The 18,159-nt window shown below is 49.6% G+C and overlaps 1 protein-coding gene across 2 annotated transcripts in view; it reads left to right on the plus strand.

Annotated features, from left to right (window-relative positions):
- LOC142251144 (radial spoke head protein 6 homolog A-like) overlaps nt 1-18,159 on the plus strand; it is a 50,706-nt gene that overhangs the window by 31,538 nt on the left and 1,009 nt on the right. Inside the window, exons 1-6 of one of the 2 annotated variants that reach the window (XM_075323671.1) lie at nt 263-472; nt 3,746-3,980; nt 12,995-13,453; nt 14,084-14,371; nt 14,450-14,591; nt 17,026-17,143. In XM_075323671.1, coding sequence (XP_075179786.1) covers nt 372-472; nt 3,746-3,980; nt 12,995-13,453; nt 14,084-14,371; nt 14,450-14,591; nt 17,026-17,143 — 1,343 coding nt within the window. In that variant the 5' untranslated portion in view covers nt 263-371. Of the gene's footprint in view, nt 1-262; nt 473-3,745; nt 3,981-12,994; nt 13,454-14,083; nt 14,372-14,449; nt 14,592-17,025; nt 17,144-18,159 lie in introns of those variants that run through there. The other variant, XM_075323672.1, reaches the window with a different exon arrangement.

Below are 18,159 nucleotides of genomic sequence, written 5' to 3' on the forward strand. Positions count from 1 at the left end.
TTTTCTTTTTAAACGCAAATAGAGATATAGTGAAAGGCATAATTTACACAATTTGGAGCCAGGGTCTGTAGTCAACAAATGACAGATCCCAGTGTAATCTTAACAGTCTGTTCTGGACACTGAACACGTGATAATATAATTATCAGCTCAGTAGTCTGGAATTTGCTTTGACTAGAGTAAACTACAACTACCAGCATGCATTGCGCACACCGCGTGATCACGTGATCCGGAAGTGTTCACTGAGCGCCTAGCAACGGCACACGGGCTCGGCGGTTGCCCCAGCAACCAGAGACGCAGAAGTCGTTCACACAGGCGGCGGCTCTGATCCAGTCGATCACCAGGGAGTTCTCTCTGTGTAAGGATCAGTGAAGATGTCGGAGACTCCGGCCGAGGTGGCGCCTGATCCCCGGGAGCTGCAGATCAAATATGCCAAAGCCTATTTACTGCAAGCGGGTCCGTCCGGAGTCAGCCTGTGAGTGCGGGGGTTATATATGGAACAAAAGGCAGGTCAGGCATGCTGGGATTTATGGTTCCACATATACTGGACCACAACTCAAGGGGGAGAGCAAAAAACGTAAAAGTAGTGGAGTTGCCCATAGCAACCAATCAGATTGCTTCTTTCTTTGTAGAGTTGCTTTGTGAAAAATAAAAGCTGGAATCTGATTGGCTGCTCTTGATAACCCTGCTCTGTTACTGTGCAGCAGTTTTGTTATATCCGCATTGCTGAGAAGGAGCACCTGTTAGGCTGCTTTCACACATCAGTTTTTTGCAATCAGGCACAATTTGGCGCTTTGCAGAAAAAACGCATCCGGGGTTTTTTTGCCGCCGGATGCTTTTTTTCCTCATAGACTTGCATTAGCGCCGGATTGTGCCGCATGGCCTTGCGTTGCGTCCGTTTTTTGCCGGATGCGGCATATTTAGCCAATGCGGCGGCCGGATGGAACGTTGCTTGCAGCGTTTCTTGTCTGAGGCGAAAACACGCATTGCGCCGCATCCGGCGCGATGAGGCGCGATTTACAATGCAAGTCTATGGACGCCGGATGCGGTTTTTTGAACTGCGCATGCTCAGTATCAAACCGGATCCGTCAAAAAACGGATGGGCCGCATGGAAAAACTTATGCAACGGATCCGTTTTTTTTGCCGCATCCGTTGCATAGATTTTTGAGCCGGATTGTGCCTGATGCAAAAAAACTGATGTGTGAAAGCAGCCTTACCTGGAGGCATTGTACAGTGTGTATGGACCAAACGGGGGTCTCTGGGCCCACACTGAGCAGGATATCGGCACAATCCGCACACACACCATACAATATTATCATGCGACCGCAGCCTGTGGACGAATTCAGACATCTGTGTACAACCACAGCCTCATCCATAATACAGGGAGTCTATGAGGCTGCGGAGATCAGATCAAGAGACCCCCGGCCGGCCCGGACAACGTGCTCCATACTGGACGTCTGAATTCGGCCTCAGGTATCGGTAACAAGATGGTATAATATGGTCCATGAAGGAACGTGGCATCTGGACGGTCACAGATATCCTGATCCGTATATGGCACAATATGAAATTTAAGGCCCCGTTACACGCAACGACATCGCTAACGAGATGTTGTTGGGTGGTCACAGAATTCGTGACTCACATCCAGCCTCGTTAGCGATGTCGTTGCGTGTGACACCTACGAGCGACCGCTACCGATCAAAAATACTCACAAGATCATTGATCGTTGACACGTCGTTCATTTCCAAAATATTGTTGCTGCTTCAGGACGCAGGTTGTTCGTCGTTCCTGAGGCAGCACACATCGCTACGTGTGACACCCCGGGAACGACGAACAACAATGTACCTACCTGCGTCCTCCGGCAACGAGGTGGGCGTGTCGTTTATGCGGCTGGTCTCCGCTCCTCCGCCACTTCTATTGGTGGGCCGCTGTGTGATGTCGCTTTGACAGCGCACAAACCTCCCCCTTAAAAAAGAGGCTGTTCGCCGCCCACAGCGACGTCGCTAGGAAGGTAAGTATGTGTGACGGGTGTTAGCGATATTGTGCGCCACGGGCAGCGATTTGTCCTTGACGCACAAACGACGGGGGCGGGTGTGATCGCTAGCGATGTCGCTGCGTGTAAAGCCCCCTTTAGTCACCAAGTCCAAAAGAGAAATAATGAGATTTTTCCTAAAAAAGTAAAGAGAGGGAGACAGCGCGGCGCTGATCTAAGGGTAGTATTAGGTAAGAGTATGAATGGAATTGATAGATGCACTCACCTTATAGTCAGTGCGTCTAATCATATATGGTACTGATCGCTCCCAGTAGCCGGCCGCCGGGTGAAAAGCTGATCGCTCAGCTGCCGAGAATGTGTGCGGGGGGCGGAGCTGAGCGGGGCCATGGCGCTGAGGACAGGTGAGTGTGTGTGCGTGTGTATATACGTGCGGAGTGGAGTGCTGGAGGGGGTGGAGCCATGGCGCTGAGGACAGGCGGGTAGGTGAGTGTGTGTGTGTGTGTGTACACATGCGGAGTGGAGTGCGGGAGGGGGCGGAGCCGAGCGGGGAAGTGTCGGTCTCCCTGAACACGTGGCCAGGGTAAATATCGGGCAAAGCACTTTGCGTGGTTACCCGATATTTACCTTGGTTACGGGTGCAGGGAGCCAGAGAGAGCATGCGCAGTGAAATCCTAAGGATTCCGCTGCTCAAAAAAACGTTACATGCTGCGTTCCTCCCGCTGGGCGGAAGCAACGGAGCGTCGCCCAGCGGAAGCAACGCAGGTCCTTTTGGCACAATCTGTCACCCATACAAGTCTATGGGAAACAGCGGAATCCGTTAACGGATTCCGCTGTTTTCCAAAAGGGCGGATTGTGACGGAAGGAAAAGAACGCAAGTGTGAAAGTACCCTTATCCGTGATAACACACGGAGAACGGGAACTTTCTGCTCACTTGTCCCTGGCGTCGCTGTCCGTGGTGCTGATCTTCGGTCTCCGGTCCTGCCGACTCCCCGCTGCTGCTGCTTCCGGCCGCAGTGAAGTGAATATGCAATGAGCATAATGAGCGGCGGTCGGCAGCAAGTGACAGCAGCGGCAGAGACAGGAGGGCTGGAGAAGGTGAGTAAAGTTTTTTTTTTTCTCAAACGTGTGTTTTCTCCGGCACGTGTCACACAGAACACCTCCGTGTGGTCCGTTTGCATTCCATGTGACACCCGTGATGCCGGAGAAAAACGGACATGCTGAGGTGTGGAGCACACGGACACGCGTATGCTCCACACGTACACACGGTCTATGGCAGAGAACGCACGTGAGCGCAGACCCATTGATTTTAATGGGTCTACGTGTGCCCGTGTCTCCGGTACATGAGGAAACGGACCAAACACATGCCGGAGACACGGACGTGTGAAAGAGGCCTTAGGGGGTAATGATATGATAGCGGGAGTCTCATGCTGTGCATCACCACCGTGTGCAGCGCTATCACATCGCCCCATAAAAGGAATCCCCAACAGACGTGAAAAAGACGCTTTTTGGGCTTTATGGAAATGTCTGACTTTTAATGGCCGCTTTCTCAGCCCATACAGCAGATGTGCATGGGAAATAGAGGGAAAATAAACCTGAGAGACACTACTCAGAATGGTCTTGGATGAATAGGAGGAAAAAAAACGAAATCAGAAATATCACTCGGTCTTGTAGGGGTTAAAGAGCACTAGCATTTTAGCTATATAAACAAAGATGTTACCATAGCAACATGTGACCTCCCGCCATGTTTTTCTCCCACAGATATGATCACCTCTCGGCCCTTCTGTCCCGGATCTTGTCGGAGCGCCCCCCTAATGCCCTGGAGACACTGGAGCAGATGAGTGCAGAACTGCATTGGTCAAGACTGAACCGAGGCCTGGACTCGCTGCGCCCCCTGCCTGAAGACCCCCCCACTTTTAGTAAGGCAGAATCTCTTCGTTCGCTGTTCTCTCGAGGTGGAGGAGAAGCCGATGAGGCAGAAGGGGATGGAGAGATGGTGAGGAAATGATAGAGAAGGAATGCCCCGCACAGCATGAACAGGGCATGGTGGGGTCACATGTAGCAGAGCTCATTTTGTTGTTTGGATCATTTTAGAGCCCACCCAAATAACAAATGCAGTTTGCTCTCTGGAAGACCCAGCGCAACACTACACACCACGGTCGATCATCTCGGTGGCGTAGTGTAATATCACATTTACCCTGTAGTGGCCGCTCTAGGGCAAAATGTAAAAACACCCTCCGCGGTGCCCAGCGATTACAGCTGATTGCTGGGGTATCAGCTGCTCATCCCATGACTATCATCAGCATAGTGACGTACCGTCAATGGTGGCAAACCAAGCTGCCGCTATGGGACCGACCCCCCCCCCCCCTTTTCCTACCACCACCTAGCATCTCACTTTCACTGTATCAGCATTGCGTATGCCGATACAGTTGAAAGCATTGATGAGAGAGGGAACACTCTGATGTCTCTTAATACATCGGGTACGATGACGTGACTATTGCGCAGCCGATCTGCAAAAATGCTGAACACACGCTGCGGAGACCAGAGCAGCAAGGGAAAGAGGAGAGGGATTTTTTTTTTAAGTCAATGAGTACATTGGTGGAACACTATGGGGTGCATTGTAATACATAGAGGACTATGGGGTACATTATACATAGAGGACTATGGGGTGTATTATAATACATAGAGGACTATAGGGTGTATTATAATACATAGAGGACTATGGGGTGCATTATAATACATAGAGGACTATGGGGTGCATTATAGTACATAGAGGACTATGAGGTGCATTATAATACATAGATGACTATGGGGTGTATTATAATACATAGAGGACTATAGGGTGCATTATACTATATGGAGGACTATGTAGTGCATTATAATACATAGAGGCCTATGGGGTGCATTATACTATATGGAGGACTAGGTGGTGCATTATAATACATAGAGGACTATGGGGTGCATTATAGTACATAGAGGACTATGAGGTGCATTATAATACATAGATGACTATGGGGTGTATTATAATACATAGAGGACTATAGGGTGCATTATACTATATGGAGGACTATGTAGTGCTGCATTATAATACATAGAGGCCTATGGGGTGCATTATACTATATGGAAGATTAGGTGGTGCATTATAATACATAGAGGCCTATCGGGTACATTATAATACATAGAGGACTATGGGGTACATTATACTATATGGAGGACTATGTTGTGCATTATAATACATAGATGCCTATGGGGTACATTATAATACATAGAGGACTATGGGGTACATTATAGTACATAGAGGACTATGGGGTGCATTATAATACATAGAAGACTATGGGGTGCATTATAATACATAGAAGACTATGGGGTGCATTATACTATATGGAGGACTATGTGGTGCATTATAATACATAGAGGCCTATGGGGTGCATTATACTATATGGAGGACTAGGTGGTGCATTATAATACATAGAAGCCTATGGGGTACATTATAATACATAGAGGACTATGGGGTACATTATACTATATGGAGGACTATGTGGTGCTTTATAATACATAGAGGCCTATGGGGTACATTATAATACATAGAAGACTATGGGGTGCATTATACTATATGGAGGACTATGAGGTGCTTTATAATACATAGAGGCCTATGGGGTACATTATAATACATAGAGGACTATGGGGTACATTATAATACATAGAGGACTATGGGGTACATTATAATACATAGAGGACTATGTGGTGCATTATAATACATCTCTATGTATTATAATGCACCACATAGTCCTCTATGTATTATAATACACCCCATAGTCATCTATGTATTATAATGCACCTCATAGTCCTCTATGTACTATAATGCACCCCATAGTCCTCTATGTATTATAATGCACCACCTAGTCCTCCATATAGTATAATGCACCCCATAGGCCTCTATGTATTATAATGCACTACATAGTCCTCCATAGGGTGCATTATACTATATGGAGGACTATAGGGTGCATTATACTATATGGAGGATTATAGGGGGTGCATAATATTATATAGAAGACTATGTAGGGCCTTGCTAATATTTGGAGGGTTTTCTGTGGGGGCTATTAATATATCTGAAGGGGTATGAGGGAGCCTTTATTCTAGGGACTTCAGTAGGAGGAAAATAACTTTACACTGTAATGTTGTGAGATATGTTCCTATGTGCCCAGACAAATATTAATTTGTTTATTATTTTTCAGGGGGTGGGGGACAAATTACAACTTCTGGTTTCGGGCTCACATGATTTCTATGTAGGCCCTCCCCCTTATCAGTGCCAGCGGGTACTCAGTAGTTGTCCAGAAAATACATCCCTTTCACTCCTATGAAGCCCACCCATGGGCTGCAGCGCCGGGCTGTTGAACAAGGGGTCAAACAATTCTTAATGTAAAAAAAATTGTAAAAACACGGATTTCCCCTTTTTCCAAATTAAAAATAAAGAAAGAAAAAAACATATTTCTTTGTCGCTCCATTGGGAGACCCAGACAATTGGGTGTATAGCTATTGCCTCTGGAGGCCACACAAAGTATTACACTTAAAAGTGTAAGGCCCCTCCCCTTCTGGCTATACACCCCCAGTGGGATCACTGGCTCACCAGTTTTGTGCTTTGTGCGAAGGAGGCAACACATCCACGCATAGCTCCACTTTTTAGTCAGCAGCAGCTGCTGACTATGTCGGATGGAAGAAAAGAGGACACATATAGTGTCCCCAGCATGCTCCCTTCTCACCCCACTGTATGTCGGAGGTGTTTGTAAGGTTGAGGTACCCATTGCGGGTACGGCGGCAGGAGCCCACATGCTGATTCCTTCCCCATCCCTTTTTACAGGGCTCTGGGTGAAGTGGGATTTACCGGTCTCCAGGCACTGAGACCGTGCTCCATCTACAGCCCCTGGAGAAGATGCTGGATGGAGCGGAGTACATCAGGGACATGGCCCTGCTTCCTCAAGGTACTCTGTGTCCCCGTGCATTTGGCGCTCACACCGCAGCATGCTGGGTGTTGTAGTGCGCCGGGGGACATCAGCGCTGCGGCGCCTGTGCCATGGCCTCATTCAGCTTCGCTGAAGCAGGCTCACTTATGGGAATTGGTCGCGCCGGCCGCTGGGACTGCGGCGCGGCTGGCACTTGTAGTGCGCCGGGGACTTCAGCGCGGCCTGCGCTTTTACGGCGGCCGCGCTGATAACTAGAGTCCCCGGCTTTTGCGGCCTGCTTCCGTTCGTTCCCGCCCCCAGACCTGCCAGTCAGGAGAGGGGCGGGACGCTGGCCACTTCCAGGAATCGGTCGCGCCGGCCGCTGGCAGCGGCGCGGCTGGCACTTGTGGTGCGCCGGGGACTTCAGCGCGGCCCGCGCTTTTACGGCGGCCGCGCTGATAACTAGAGTCCCCGGCTTTTGCGGCCTGCTTCCGTTCGTTCCCGCCCCCAGACCTGCCAGTCAGGAGAGGGGCGGGACGCTGGCCACTTCTATGAATCGGGCGCCGGCCGCTGGAACTGCGGCGTGGCTGGCACTTGTGGTGCGCCGGGGACTTCAGCGCGGCCCGCGCTTTTACGGCGGCCGCGCTGTTAACTCGAGTCCCCGGCTTCTGGGCCTAGTCTCCCTTCGTTACCGCCCACAGCCCTGACAGTCAGGGTAGGGGCGTGACGCTGCATAGAGCAGAGCTGAGAGCTGGAGTATGTTTTGCATACTCCACCCCTCTCACTGTGTGCACTGTGAATCCGGATTCCCGCACTTTCTCAGGCACGCCCACGGCTTCCTTCTCTACAAGGACGCCGGCAGCCATTAGTGTCAGTTTCTGTACGATACAGAGACAAGCGTGGAAGACCCTGGCATTCTGATAGTCACACAATCGCTGTAACAGGCGTTAAGCAGCACCTGTGGTGCTTACCCCACTAGTGCAGAAGTGCACTTATAGATATGCTTGTACTATATACATTGCACTGTTTGGTCGCACGTTGTATATACCCTCCTGGATTATGCGGAGGAGTTATCAGCATATTCTCTGTGTAAAACAAAGGTGCAGAACCACATGTTTTTCTATACAGCTGGTACAGCATGTACGGCTATACGGCCGGCAGGTTGCATAGACTCCCATTGTATGCACTAATGGCCAGGGGATGAGGACGGTGTCTGCAGTATTTACTGACAGTTTTTCTGAGACTATGGCTATGATACTAGAAGCCTAGCAGTCCGGACATGTCTCTCACAATATGGGCACTGTTGAATCGTTGATCCATGGCCCCCCTCAGTGTGAATAACTAAGCACGGCTCTGCACGGACGTCAGTCCCAGACAGCCTAAGTGGGCTCGCTATGAGCGGCCTCGGTTTCATCAGGGTCCTAACAGAAGGACTCGCTGTGTAATGAGGCGGAAGTAGCGGCTCAGGATTCTGATCCTGAGACCGCTCTCAATCTGGATACACCTGATTGTGACGCCATAGTAAATAATCTTATAGCGTCCATCTATAGAATGTGGGTTATTTCTCACAGCTCCTCCAGTGGAGGAGTCAGCTTCACGTATTTTTCTGGACCACTCTGCCTTCAGAGAGGCAGTCCAGGAACACCACGCTTATCCAGATATGCGCTTCTCCAAACGGCTTAGGATACACGTTATCCCTGTCCCCTGACTTGGTCAAGGACTGGACCCAATGTCCCGAGCGGCATCCTCCAATCTCCAGGCTTGTAGCTAGATCCATAGTTGCAGTGGGAGATGGAACTGCAAACTCAAAGATGCCACTGACAGACAGATGGATCTCTGGTTGAAAGCCATCTATGAGGCTGTCGGCGCACCGTTGGCTCCGGCATTCTCTCCCTTGGGGCACTCCAAGCTATTTCAGCTTGTCTTACACAGATTGACACGGTTACACGTACATCTGTGCCGCAGGTGGCATCCTTAACCTCTCAAATGTCTGCATTTGCTTCTTACGCGATTCAGGTTGTCCTGGACTCTGCGAACCGTGCGGCGGTAGCCTCCGCTACTCCGTGTTTTTAAGCAGAGCCTGGTCTGCTCGTTAAGTGAATGGAAGGCAGATTCTGCTTACAAAAAAGGTTGCCTAACCAGTTGCCTTTTTTCTGCTGACCGACTGTTTGGTGAGCGTTGGATGTAACCATTAAACAGTCCAGGGGTAAGGATTCATCCTTTCCTCAGCCCGGACACAACAAACCCCAACAGAGCAAGAGGCAGTCGGGGTTTTCGGCCTTTTCGAGGCTCGGGCAGGTCCCATTTTTCCTCGTCCAATGTGGACTCAAAAGGATCAGAGGAGCTAAGATTCTTAGCGGGCTCAGTCTCGCCCAAAAAAGCGACAGTCTGAAAACCCGCTTCCAAGGCGGCTTCCTCATGACTTGCGGCCTCGGTCGGTAGCAGGCTCTCCCGCCTTGGCGATATTTAGCTGCCATAGGTCAATGACCATTGAGTGTGAGACATTCTGTCTCACGGGTACAGGATAGAGCTCACTTCTCGTCCTCCAACTCGATTCTTCAGAATTTCTCCACCTCCCGGCCGGGCCGCTGCTCTTCTGCAAACAGGGTGCACTCTATAGGCAGAAAGAGTGATGACCCCCGTTCCTCTTCAGGAACAAGGTCACGGTTTTTACCCCAAATTCTTTGCGGTACCTATAACAACGGGCCGTTCCGTCCCGTTCTGGATCTAAAAATGCTCAGCAAGCTCGTGGACACCAGGCGGTTCCGGATGGAATCCCTCCGCCATGTCATCGCCTCAAGGTCCCAAGGATATTTCCTAGCATCATTAGGCATCAAGGATGCTTATCCACACGTGCCGATTGATCCAGAGCACTAGCGTTTCTACGCTTCGTTATAGGAGACGAACATCTTCTGTTCGTAGCTCTACCTTCCGGCTAGCGACAGTCCAACTGGTCTTCGCCAAGGTCAGGGCAGCAGTAGTCACAGTCCTGCACTCTCAGGGTCACTCTGTGGTCCCGTATTTAGACGATCTACTTGTCAAGGCACTCTCTTAGGAAACATGCCAACACTGCCCGAACGTTGCGCTGGAGACTCTCTAGAGTTTTGGGTGGATCATCAACTTTTTAAAGTCAGATCCGACCCCGACCCTATCGATAACATATCTAGGCATAGAGTTTCTTACTCTCTCAGCGATAGTGAAGCTGCCGCTAGACAAACAGCATTCACTACGGGCTGCAAGCTCTTCTTTAAGAACCAGTCGCACACATTGAGACGCCTCATGCACTTCCTACGTAAGATGGTAGCAATGGAGGCAGTTCCTTTCGCGCAGTTTTACTGCGTCCACTACAATGGGACATTCTCCGCCAATGGGACGAGGAGTCGACGTCCCTCAACAGAGTCGTCGTTCTTTCTCAGGCGGCCAAGGAATCTCTACGGTGGTGGCTTCTTCTCACCTCTTGGTCAAAAAGAAGGTCCTTCCTATCCCCGTCCTGGGCGATAGTTACGACAGACGCGAGTCTATCAGGGTGGGGAGCAGTTTTTCTCCACTACAGCGCTCAGGGTACGTGGACTCAGCAAGAGTCCACTCTTCAGATCAATGTTCTTGAACACAGAGCAGTGTATCTTGCCCTACAAACCTTCCAACAGCGGCTGGAAAGCAAGCATATCCGACTTCAGTCGGACAGCTCCACAGCGGTGGCATACATCAACCACCAAGGAAGAACGCGCAACCGGCAAGCCTTCCAGGAAGTCCGGCAGGTTCTGATGTGGGTGGAAGACACGGCATCCACCATATCCACAATTCAAAGAGTATGGTCTCCTCACCCGGACGGGTTTCAGGAGATCTGGCGCCGCTGACAGAGGCCGGACGTCGATCTAATGGCGTCACGGCACAACAACAATGTGCCAGCTTCATGGCACGGTTTCACAATCATCGAACTCTGGCGGCAAACGCCTTAGTTCAGCATTGGTCGCTGTTCCAGCTACCTTAGGTGCCACCTCTGGCATTGTTGCCCAGAGTACTGCGTTAGATCAAGACCGACTGCGGCCGCGCCATCCTCGTCGCTACAAATTGGCCGAGGATGTTGTGGTACTCGGTTCTGTGGTGCCTCACGGTAGGCTAACCGGGGGCACTACCAGACCAATCAGACTGGCTGTCTCAAGGGCCATTCTTCCATTTGAATTCTACGGCCCTCAACCGGATGGTGTGGCATTGAGTCCTGGAACCTAGTGTCGTCAGGATTACCTCAGGACGTGGTTGCCACCATGAGACAGGCTAGCATACCAACGTCCGCCAAGATTGACCACAGGACGTGGAAGATGTTCTTATCTCGGTGCTCGGCGCAGGGTGTTTCTCCCTGGCCGGTTGCATCGTCTATGTTTCCTTCCTTCCTGCAATCTAGGTAGGAAAATGGGTTGTCGCTCAGTTCCCTTTAGGGACAAGTCTCAGCGCTATCTGTATTTTTTCAGAAACGACGACTTCCTCAGGTACGCACGTTCCTACGGGGAGTTTGTCTTCTCAGCACTCCGTACAAGCGGCCGTTAGAGCCCTGAGATCTGAACAAGGTTCTAATTGCTCTCCAGATGCCGCCTTTCGAGCCTTTGAAGGATGTCTCCCTTCCCGTTTTTCACGGGAAGTGGCCTTCTAGTAACGGTCTCGTCTCTTAGGAGAGTTTCCGAGCTAGCAACGCTCTCATACAAACTCCCTTCCTGGTCCTTCACCAGGACAGGGTAGTTCTGCGTCCGGTTCCGGAATTTCTCCCTAAGGTGGTATCCCATTTTCATATCAATCAGGATATCACCTCACCTTCTTTGTGTCCTCGTCCAGTCCATCAATTTCAGAAAGATTTGCATCTGTTGGTTCTGGTGAGAGCACTCAGGTTCTACTTCCCGCATGGCGCTCCTGCGCCACCCGGATGCACTCTTTGTCCTTGTCGCTGGTCGGCGTAAACAGTCGCAAGCTTCCAGATCCACCCTTGCTCGGGGGATCGAGGAACCAATTCTTGAAACCTACAGTTCTACTGGGCTTCTGGTTCTCTCAAGGCCGAAGGCCCATTCTACCAGAGCCGTGGGGGCATCCTGGGCATTACGGCACCAGGCTACGGCTCAGCAGGTGTGTCAGGCACCCACCTGGTCGAGTCTACTTACTTTTACCAAGCATTATCAGATGCATACCTACGCTTCGGCAGACGCCAGCCTAGGTAGATAAGTCATTCAGGCGGCGGTTGGCCACCTGTAGGAGAGGGCCGTTTGACGGCCCTATCATGAGGTATTCTTTTACCCACCCAGGGATTGCTTTTGGACATCCCAATTGTCTGGGTCTCCCAATGGAGCGACAAAGAAGAAGGGAATTTTGTTTACTTACCGTAAATTCCTTTTCTTCTAGCTCCAATTGGGAGACCCAGCACCCGCCCTGTTTTCTCGGGGTTTTTCTGTTTTTTCGGGTACACATGTTGTTCATGTGGTATGGTTCAGTTCTCCGATGTTTCCTCGGATTGAATTGGTCTTTAAACCAGTTATTGGCTTTCCTCCTTCTTGCTTTGGCACTAAAACTGGTGAGCCAGTGATCCCACTGGGGGTGTATAGCCAGAAGGGGAGGGGCCTTACACTTTTAAGTGTAATACTTTGTGTGGCCTCCAGAGGCAATAGCTATACACCCAATTGTCTGGGTCTCCCAGTTGGAGCTAGAAGAAAAGGAATTTACGGTAAGTAAACAAAATTCCCTTCTTCGTATCACTGCATCCACTAAAGCCCGATCTGTTGAAATATAAAATGATGTAAACCATACGGAAAACAGTGTAAAGCAAAATCAAAACTTCAGAATTAATATTAGATTTAGGGCTCTTTGAAGTATCAAAAGCGCAAAAATAGAATATTGGTCAGTCATGAAGGGGTTAATGTATATCTCCACCATTTTTTGGCAGGTTACAAAGACACAAAAAAAAAAAAAAGGAGAAAAAACCCACAACTTATCTACTGTATGGAGTCTGGTCTGGGGCTTGTACCCAGGAGCAGTAACTGGGGATGTCACCCCAGATTTCGTTACTTTACCTCTCTATTTTCATTCACAGACAGACTCGCCCCTTCCTAACCTGTACGACCTCGCTCATCTTCTCCAACAAGGAGGGGTGAGCATAGGGCAAGATGAGACGGTACGGATAGCCCTTGCCATGAAACGACTCACTGACACCCGTCCACTCCAGTATTGCCGCTTCTGGGGCAAGATCCTGGGGACAGGTGGTAGTTACTTGGTGGCAGAGGTGCAGTTTCGGGAAGGTGAGGATGAAGAGGTAGAAGAGGATGCAGAAGAAGAAGAGAAGGCAACAGCCGAGGAGGAGGAAGATGAGGAGGAGAGAGAAGAGGCAGAAGACTTGCCCCCTAAATCTACATACCATCCTCCCCCTGTGGTGCCACGTGAAGATAATGGCGCGGGAGCCAATAAGTATGTGTACTTTGTATGCATTGAAGCTGGGGCGGAATGGATCAGACTTCCACCTGTGACGCCGGCACACATCACAACCGCACGAAAGGTATCTGATCACATTCACATCTTGTGGTTCTAAAGGCCGCTTTACACGCAGCGACATCGCTAACGAGATGTCGTTGGGGGTCACGGAATTCGTGACGCACATCCGGCCTCGTTAGCGACGTTGTTGCGTGTGAAACGCAGGAACGACTGTTAGCGATCAAAATTACTTACCTTATCGTTGATAGTTGACGCGTCGTTCCATTCCTAAATATCGTTGCTGTTGCAGGACGCAGGTTGTTTGTCGTTCCTGCGGCAGCACACATCGCTACGTGTGACACCGCAGGAACGAGGAACAACGAGGAATGAAGGAGGTGGGAGGGATGTTACGTCCCACTCATCTCTGCCCCTCCGCTTCTATTGGGCGGCCGCTTAGTGACGTCGCTGTGGCGCCAAATGAACCGCCCCCTTAGAAAGGAGGCGGTTCACCGGCCACAGCGACGTTGCTAGGCAGGTAAGTATGTGTGACGGGTGTTAGCGATGTTGTGCGCCACGGGCAGCGATTTGCCCGTGACACACAACCGACGGGGGCGGGTACGCTCGCTAGCGTTATCGATAGCGATATCGCAGCGTGTAAAGTGCCCTTTAGTCTTGTCGTCGTCTGTGTCTCACATTCATCAATCTTTGGGAACAGATTCGACGTCTCTTCACCGGAAATCTCGATGCCCCAGTCATCACTTATCCACCATTTCCGGGAACCGAAGCTAATCTTCTACGTGCACAGATCGCCCGGATCTCTGCAGGAACCCATGTCAGCCCCTTGGGCTACTACCAGTTTGGAGAAGAGGAAGGTGAAGAAGAGGAAGAAGGGGCAACAAGGGACACCTATGAGGAGAACCCAGAATTTGAGGGTATTCCAGTGCCGGACCTGGTGGAAAGTTTGTCTACTTGGGTTCATCATGTCCAGCATATCCTACCACAGGTGAGAAGACTGTCAGCCATGATATGGCATAGCAGGAAGGTCTACCTCTGTGTCAGCTTTACATTTCTTCTTTTTCAGGGACGATGTGTTTGGCTGAATACAGCTGTGAAATCCGAGGAGGAGATGGAAGAAGAAGGAGAGGAGGAAGAGAAGGAGGACGAAGAGGAACCAGAACCTGAAGTGGGGCCTCCGCTCCTCACCCCACTCTCAGAAGATGCAGGTATCAGCCCTTTATAAAGCATAATCCTACCCAATGTGTCGAAATACCTGAACTCGATCAACATCTGGGTCTAACTGTAGTATAAAGAGTAGATGCAAAATGTACCCCATAAGTTCATGGCGCTGACATTGATGGCTAGCAGCGGTTACACATTCACACTTCTATACCTGGACTACAAGAATCCTTCATTTCAGGATGGGAGAAAATAAGTGGCAAGTGCCCAGTAAGTAAGAAGATCCACTGCCATCTTCAAAGTCATGTTCTTCTGTCTAATAGATGGCATGTACAGTAAGTGACAGGGACAATAGCCTCCATGGCTGACAATTACTAGGGCGGTCTATAATGAGATATTGGAGAGAGGGGGTCTATATTCTTCTCTTGCTGCCTCAGTCCACCCCAGACAATTAGACAGAATTGAGTCGGTGCATGGCCATGTTTAGCAAGATTGCTGATTATTTGCACGGAGTGACATTTAGAATTATAATTCCCTGCATCAAATCATCAAATATATATTTTATATGTTGGCATCTTACCCTGGCAACAGCAGCTGATTTTAGGAAGAAGACTCAGCCACCAGACCTCTGATAATTACTTCCAGGGTAAAATCCACAATATATATAATATATAAAGCTGAGTGTATGTGAGTGTGTGTGTGTGTTCACTAAAGGAATCCGCACCGTCGCATTTACAATCACAAACTTTTGCACAGACGCCCCATGTGACTCAATAAACGTCATAGACTATGTTTTGATGGGAATTTTAACCCCGCGCTTTACAATTCTTCCCCCTTAAAAAAAACGCTTACTTACTGTTTGGATGTATGAGGTCATATATTGGCTGTATTGACAGTTAGCCTGGACTTTTATCAGGTGGTCTATAGCAACCAATCACAGCTCTGCTTCTATTTTGCTACAGGTCATTAATAGGAGCTCTGATTGGTTGCTATAGGCAACAAAGGAGATTCTTAAGGCTGCTTTACACGGTACGACCGATTGTGCAATTTCACAATTGATCGTATCCGTCCCTGTCCTTTTTGCGTCACGGGCAAATCGCTGCCTGTGGCGCACAAAGTCGGTAACCCCCGTCACACGTACTTACCTCCCGTCCAACCTCGCTGTGGACGGCGAACGTCCACTTCCTGGAGTTGGAGGGACGTTTGGCGTCACAGCGACGTCACACGGCCGCCGGCCAATAGAAACGGAGGGGCAGAGATGAGCACCTCCTTCCTTCCACATAGCTGGCGCGATGTTCATCGTTCCTGGGGTGTCACACGGAGCGGCGTGTACTACCCCGGGAACGATGAAAAATTAAATTAAACGATATTATGAAACCTAGCGAGCACTACACGACTTACGATTTGTGAGCAATACTGCGTCGCTAGGAGGTGTCATACAGGCCGGCATCGCAAGCGATGCCGGATGTGCATTACAAAAACCGTGACCCCGACGATCTATCGCACGATAGATCTTCTGGTGTAAAGCAGCCTTTAGTATAAGGAGCTTATGTGTCAGTTAATATGACTTTGGTGGTGAGAGGGGGAGTGGGAGAGAAACAGAAAAAGAGAGAGCGCGAGAGTGGTACATTGAGAGAGAGTGAGAAACATGGAGAAAGGCTGGGTGGGGGAGGGAGGGAGCGAGAGTGGGACAGGAGAGAGTGAGAAAGAGGGAGAAAGGCTGGGTGGGGGAGAGAGAGCGAGAGAGTGGGACAGGAGAGAGAGAGACAGAAAGAGGGAGAGTGGGACAGGAGAGAGAGAGACAGAGAGAGGGAGAGGGGGAGTGTGTGGGAGAGAGAGCGGGAGAAGGAGTGAAGGGGAGAGAGAAAGAGAGAGGGACAGTGAATGGGAGAGAGTGAGGGAGTGTGGGAGAGAGAGAGCCAGAGAGAGGGAGAGTGAATGGGAGAGAGTGAGGGAGTGTGGGAGAGAGAGAGCCAGAGAGAGGGAGAGTGAATGGGAGAGAGTGAGGGAGTGTGGGAGAGAGAGGCAGAGAGAGGGAGAGTGAGAGGAAGAGAGTGTGGGAGAGAGAGGGAGAGTGGGTGTGAAGGAGAGAGAAAGAGAGCGCGGGTGAGGGAGTGTGACCTTATCTGGCCAATTTCCCTCCATTGCAAACTTGTCCAGGGAACTAGATCCCTCCTGTCTCTGGAGCCGGTACTTGTGATATATTACATCTGGGTGCGATGTCAGGAGGCCGGGGTTGAGATTCATCACTCACGCAGTTGCCTTAGGTCTAATTTATATGTCTGTTTCTTTCATACATGAAAAAAAACATCCGAGTTTCATGCGTTGCACCGTTACCACTTGGACAGTCTTTTGTTTCAGAGTGACACTGCAGTACGATACTTGTGCTGTACTCCCAGCCGCATGGCTCTGTGTGACCTGCGTGGTTTCTTATTCTGCATATATAACAATCTATTACTGAATTCTTTTTTTTTTTCCCAGAGATCAACAATACCCCTCCATGGACGGCTTACCTCTCCTCCACGCACATCCCCCAGTACGCGCTCGCCGTGCTGCGCTCTAACCTGTGGCCCGGAGCCTACACCATTTCAGGTCCCAAGTATGTGCTTGGTCTCTGTTCTGAAGCTCCTGCAATTGTATATTTTTTTGGGGGGGGATAATTTAAGTCAAATGAGGAAAAGGACATTTGAGTTAAGAGGAGCATCAGAAAAAAGACCTATGAGTTTGTCAGCATTTTCCTTACTGCAAGTGAATGCATAGTCACCTCCCGGACCCCGGTGCTCCTCTGTACTGCTGCTGGTTTACCCCGCCGGTCTGTTATATTTTTTGACAAGGTGACCCCTACTCCCTTTCATCATGCTCCATATGAGCTATAAGGGAAAGCTAGAAGTCTGTTTCTTCCAGCTCTGATGGTACATGACCACTGCTGCCCATCCTTAGCTGCTGATTGATTGCAGTGGTCAGTGATGCTTCCCTGCCGCAAGAGGTGGGGAACACTATGGAGGTGCAGCAGGGGCACCCAGTAAGTGAGGAGATATATATATATATATATATATATATATATATATATAAATAAAAATGTTTTACATATACATTTATATATATATATATATACATTTATATATATATATATATATATATATATATATATATATATATATATATATATATACAGTACAGACCAAAAGTTTGGACACACCTTCTCATCTCTAGAACAACTGTTAAGAGGAGACTTTGTGCAGCAGCCTTCATGGTATAATAGCTGCTAGGAAACCACTGCTAAGGACAGGCAACAAGCAGAAGAGACTTGTTTGGGCTAAAGAGCACAAGGAATGGACATTAGACCAGTGGAAATCTGTGCTTTGGTCTGATGAGTCCAAATTTGAGATCTTTGGATCCAACCACCGTGTCTTTGTAGAAAAGGTGAACGGATGGACTCTACATGGCTGGTTCCCACTGTGAAGCATGGAGGAGGAGGTGTGATGGTGTGGGGGTGCTTTGCTGCTGACACTGTTGGGGATTTATTCAACATTGAAGGCATACAGAACCAGCATGGCTACCACAGCATCTTGCAGCGGCGTGCTATTCCATCCGGTTTGCGTTTAGTTGGACCAT

Source organism: Anomaloglossus baeobatrachus, chromosome 9 (assembly GCF_048569485.1).
Source record: "Anomaloglossus baeobatrachus isolate aAnoBae1 chromosome 9, aAnoBae1.hap1, whole genome shotgun sequence".
Taxonomy (NCBI): Eukaryota; Metazoa; Chordata; class Amphibia; order Anura; family Aromobatidae; genus Anomaloglossus; species Anomaloglossus baeobatrachus.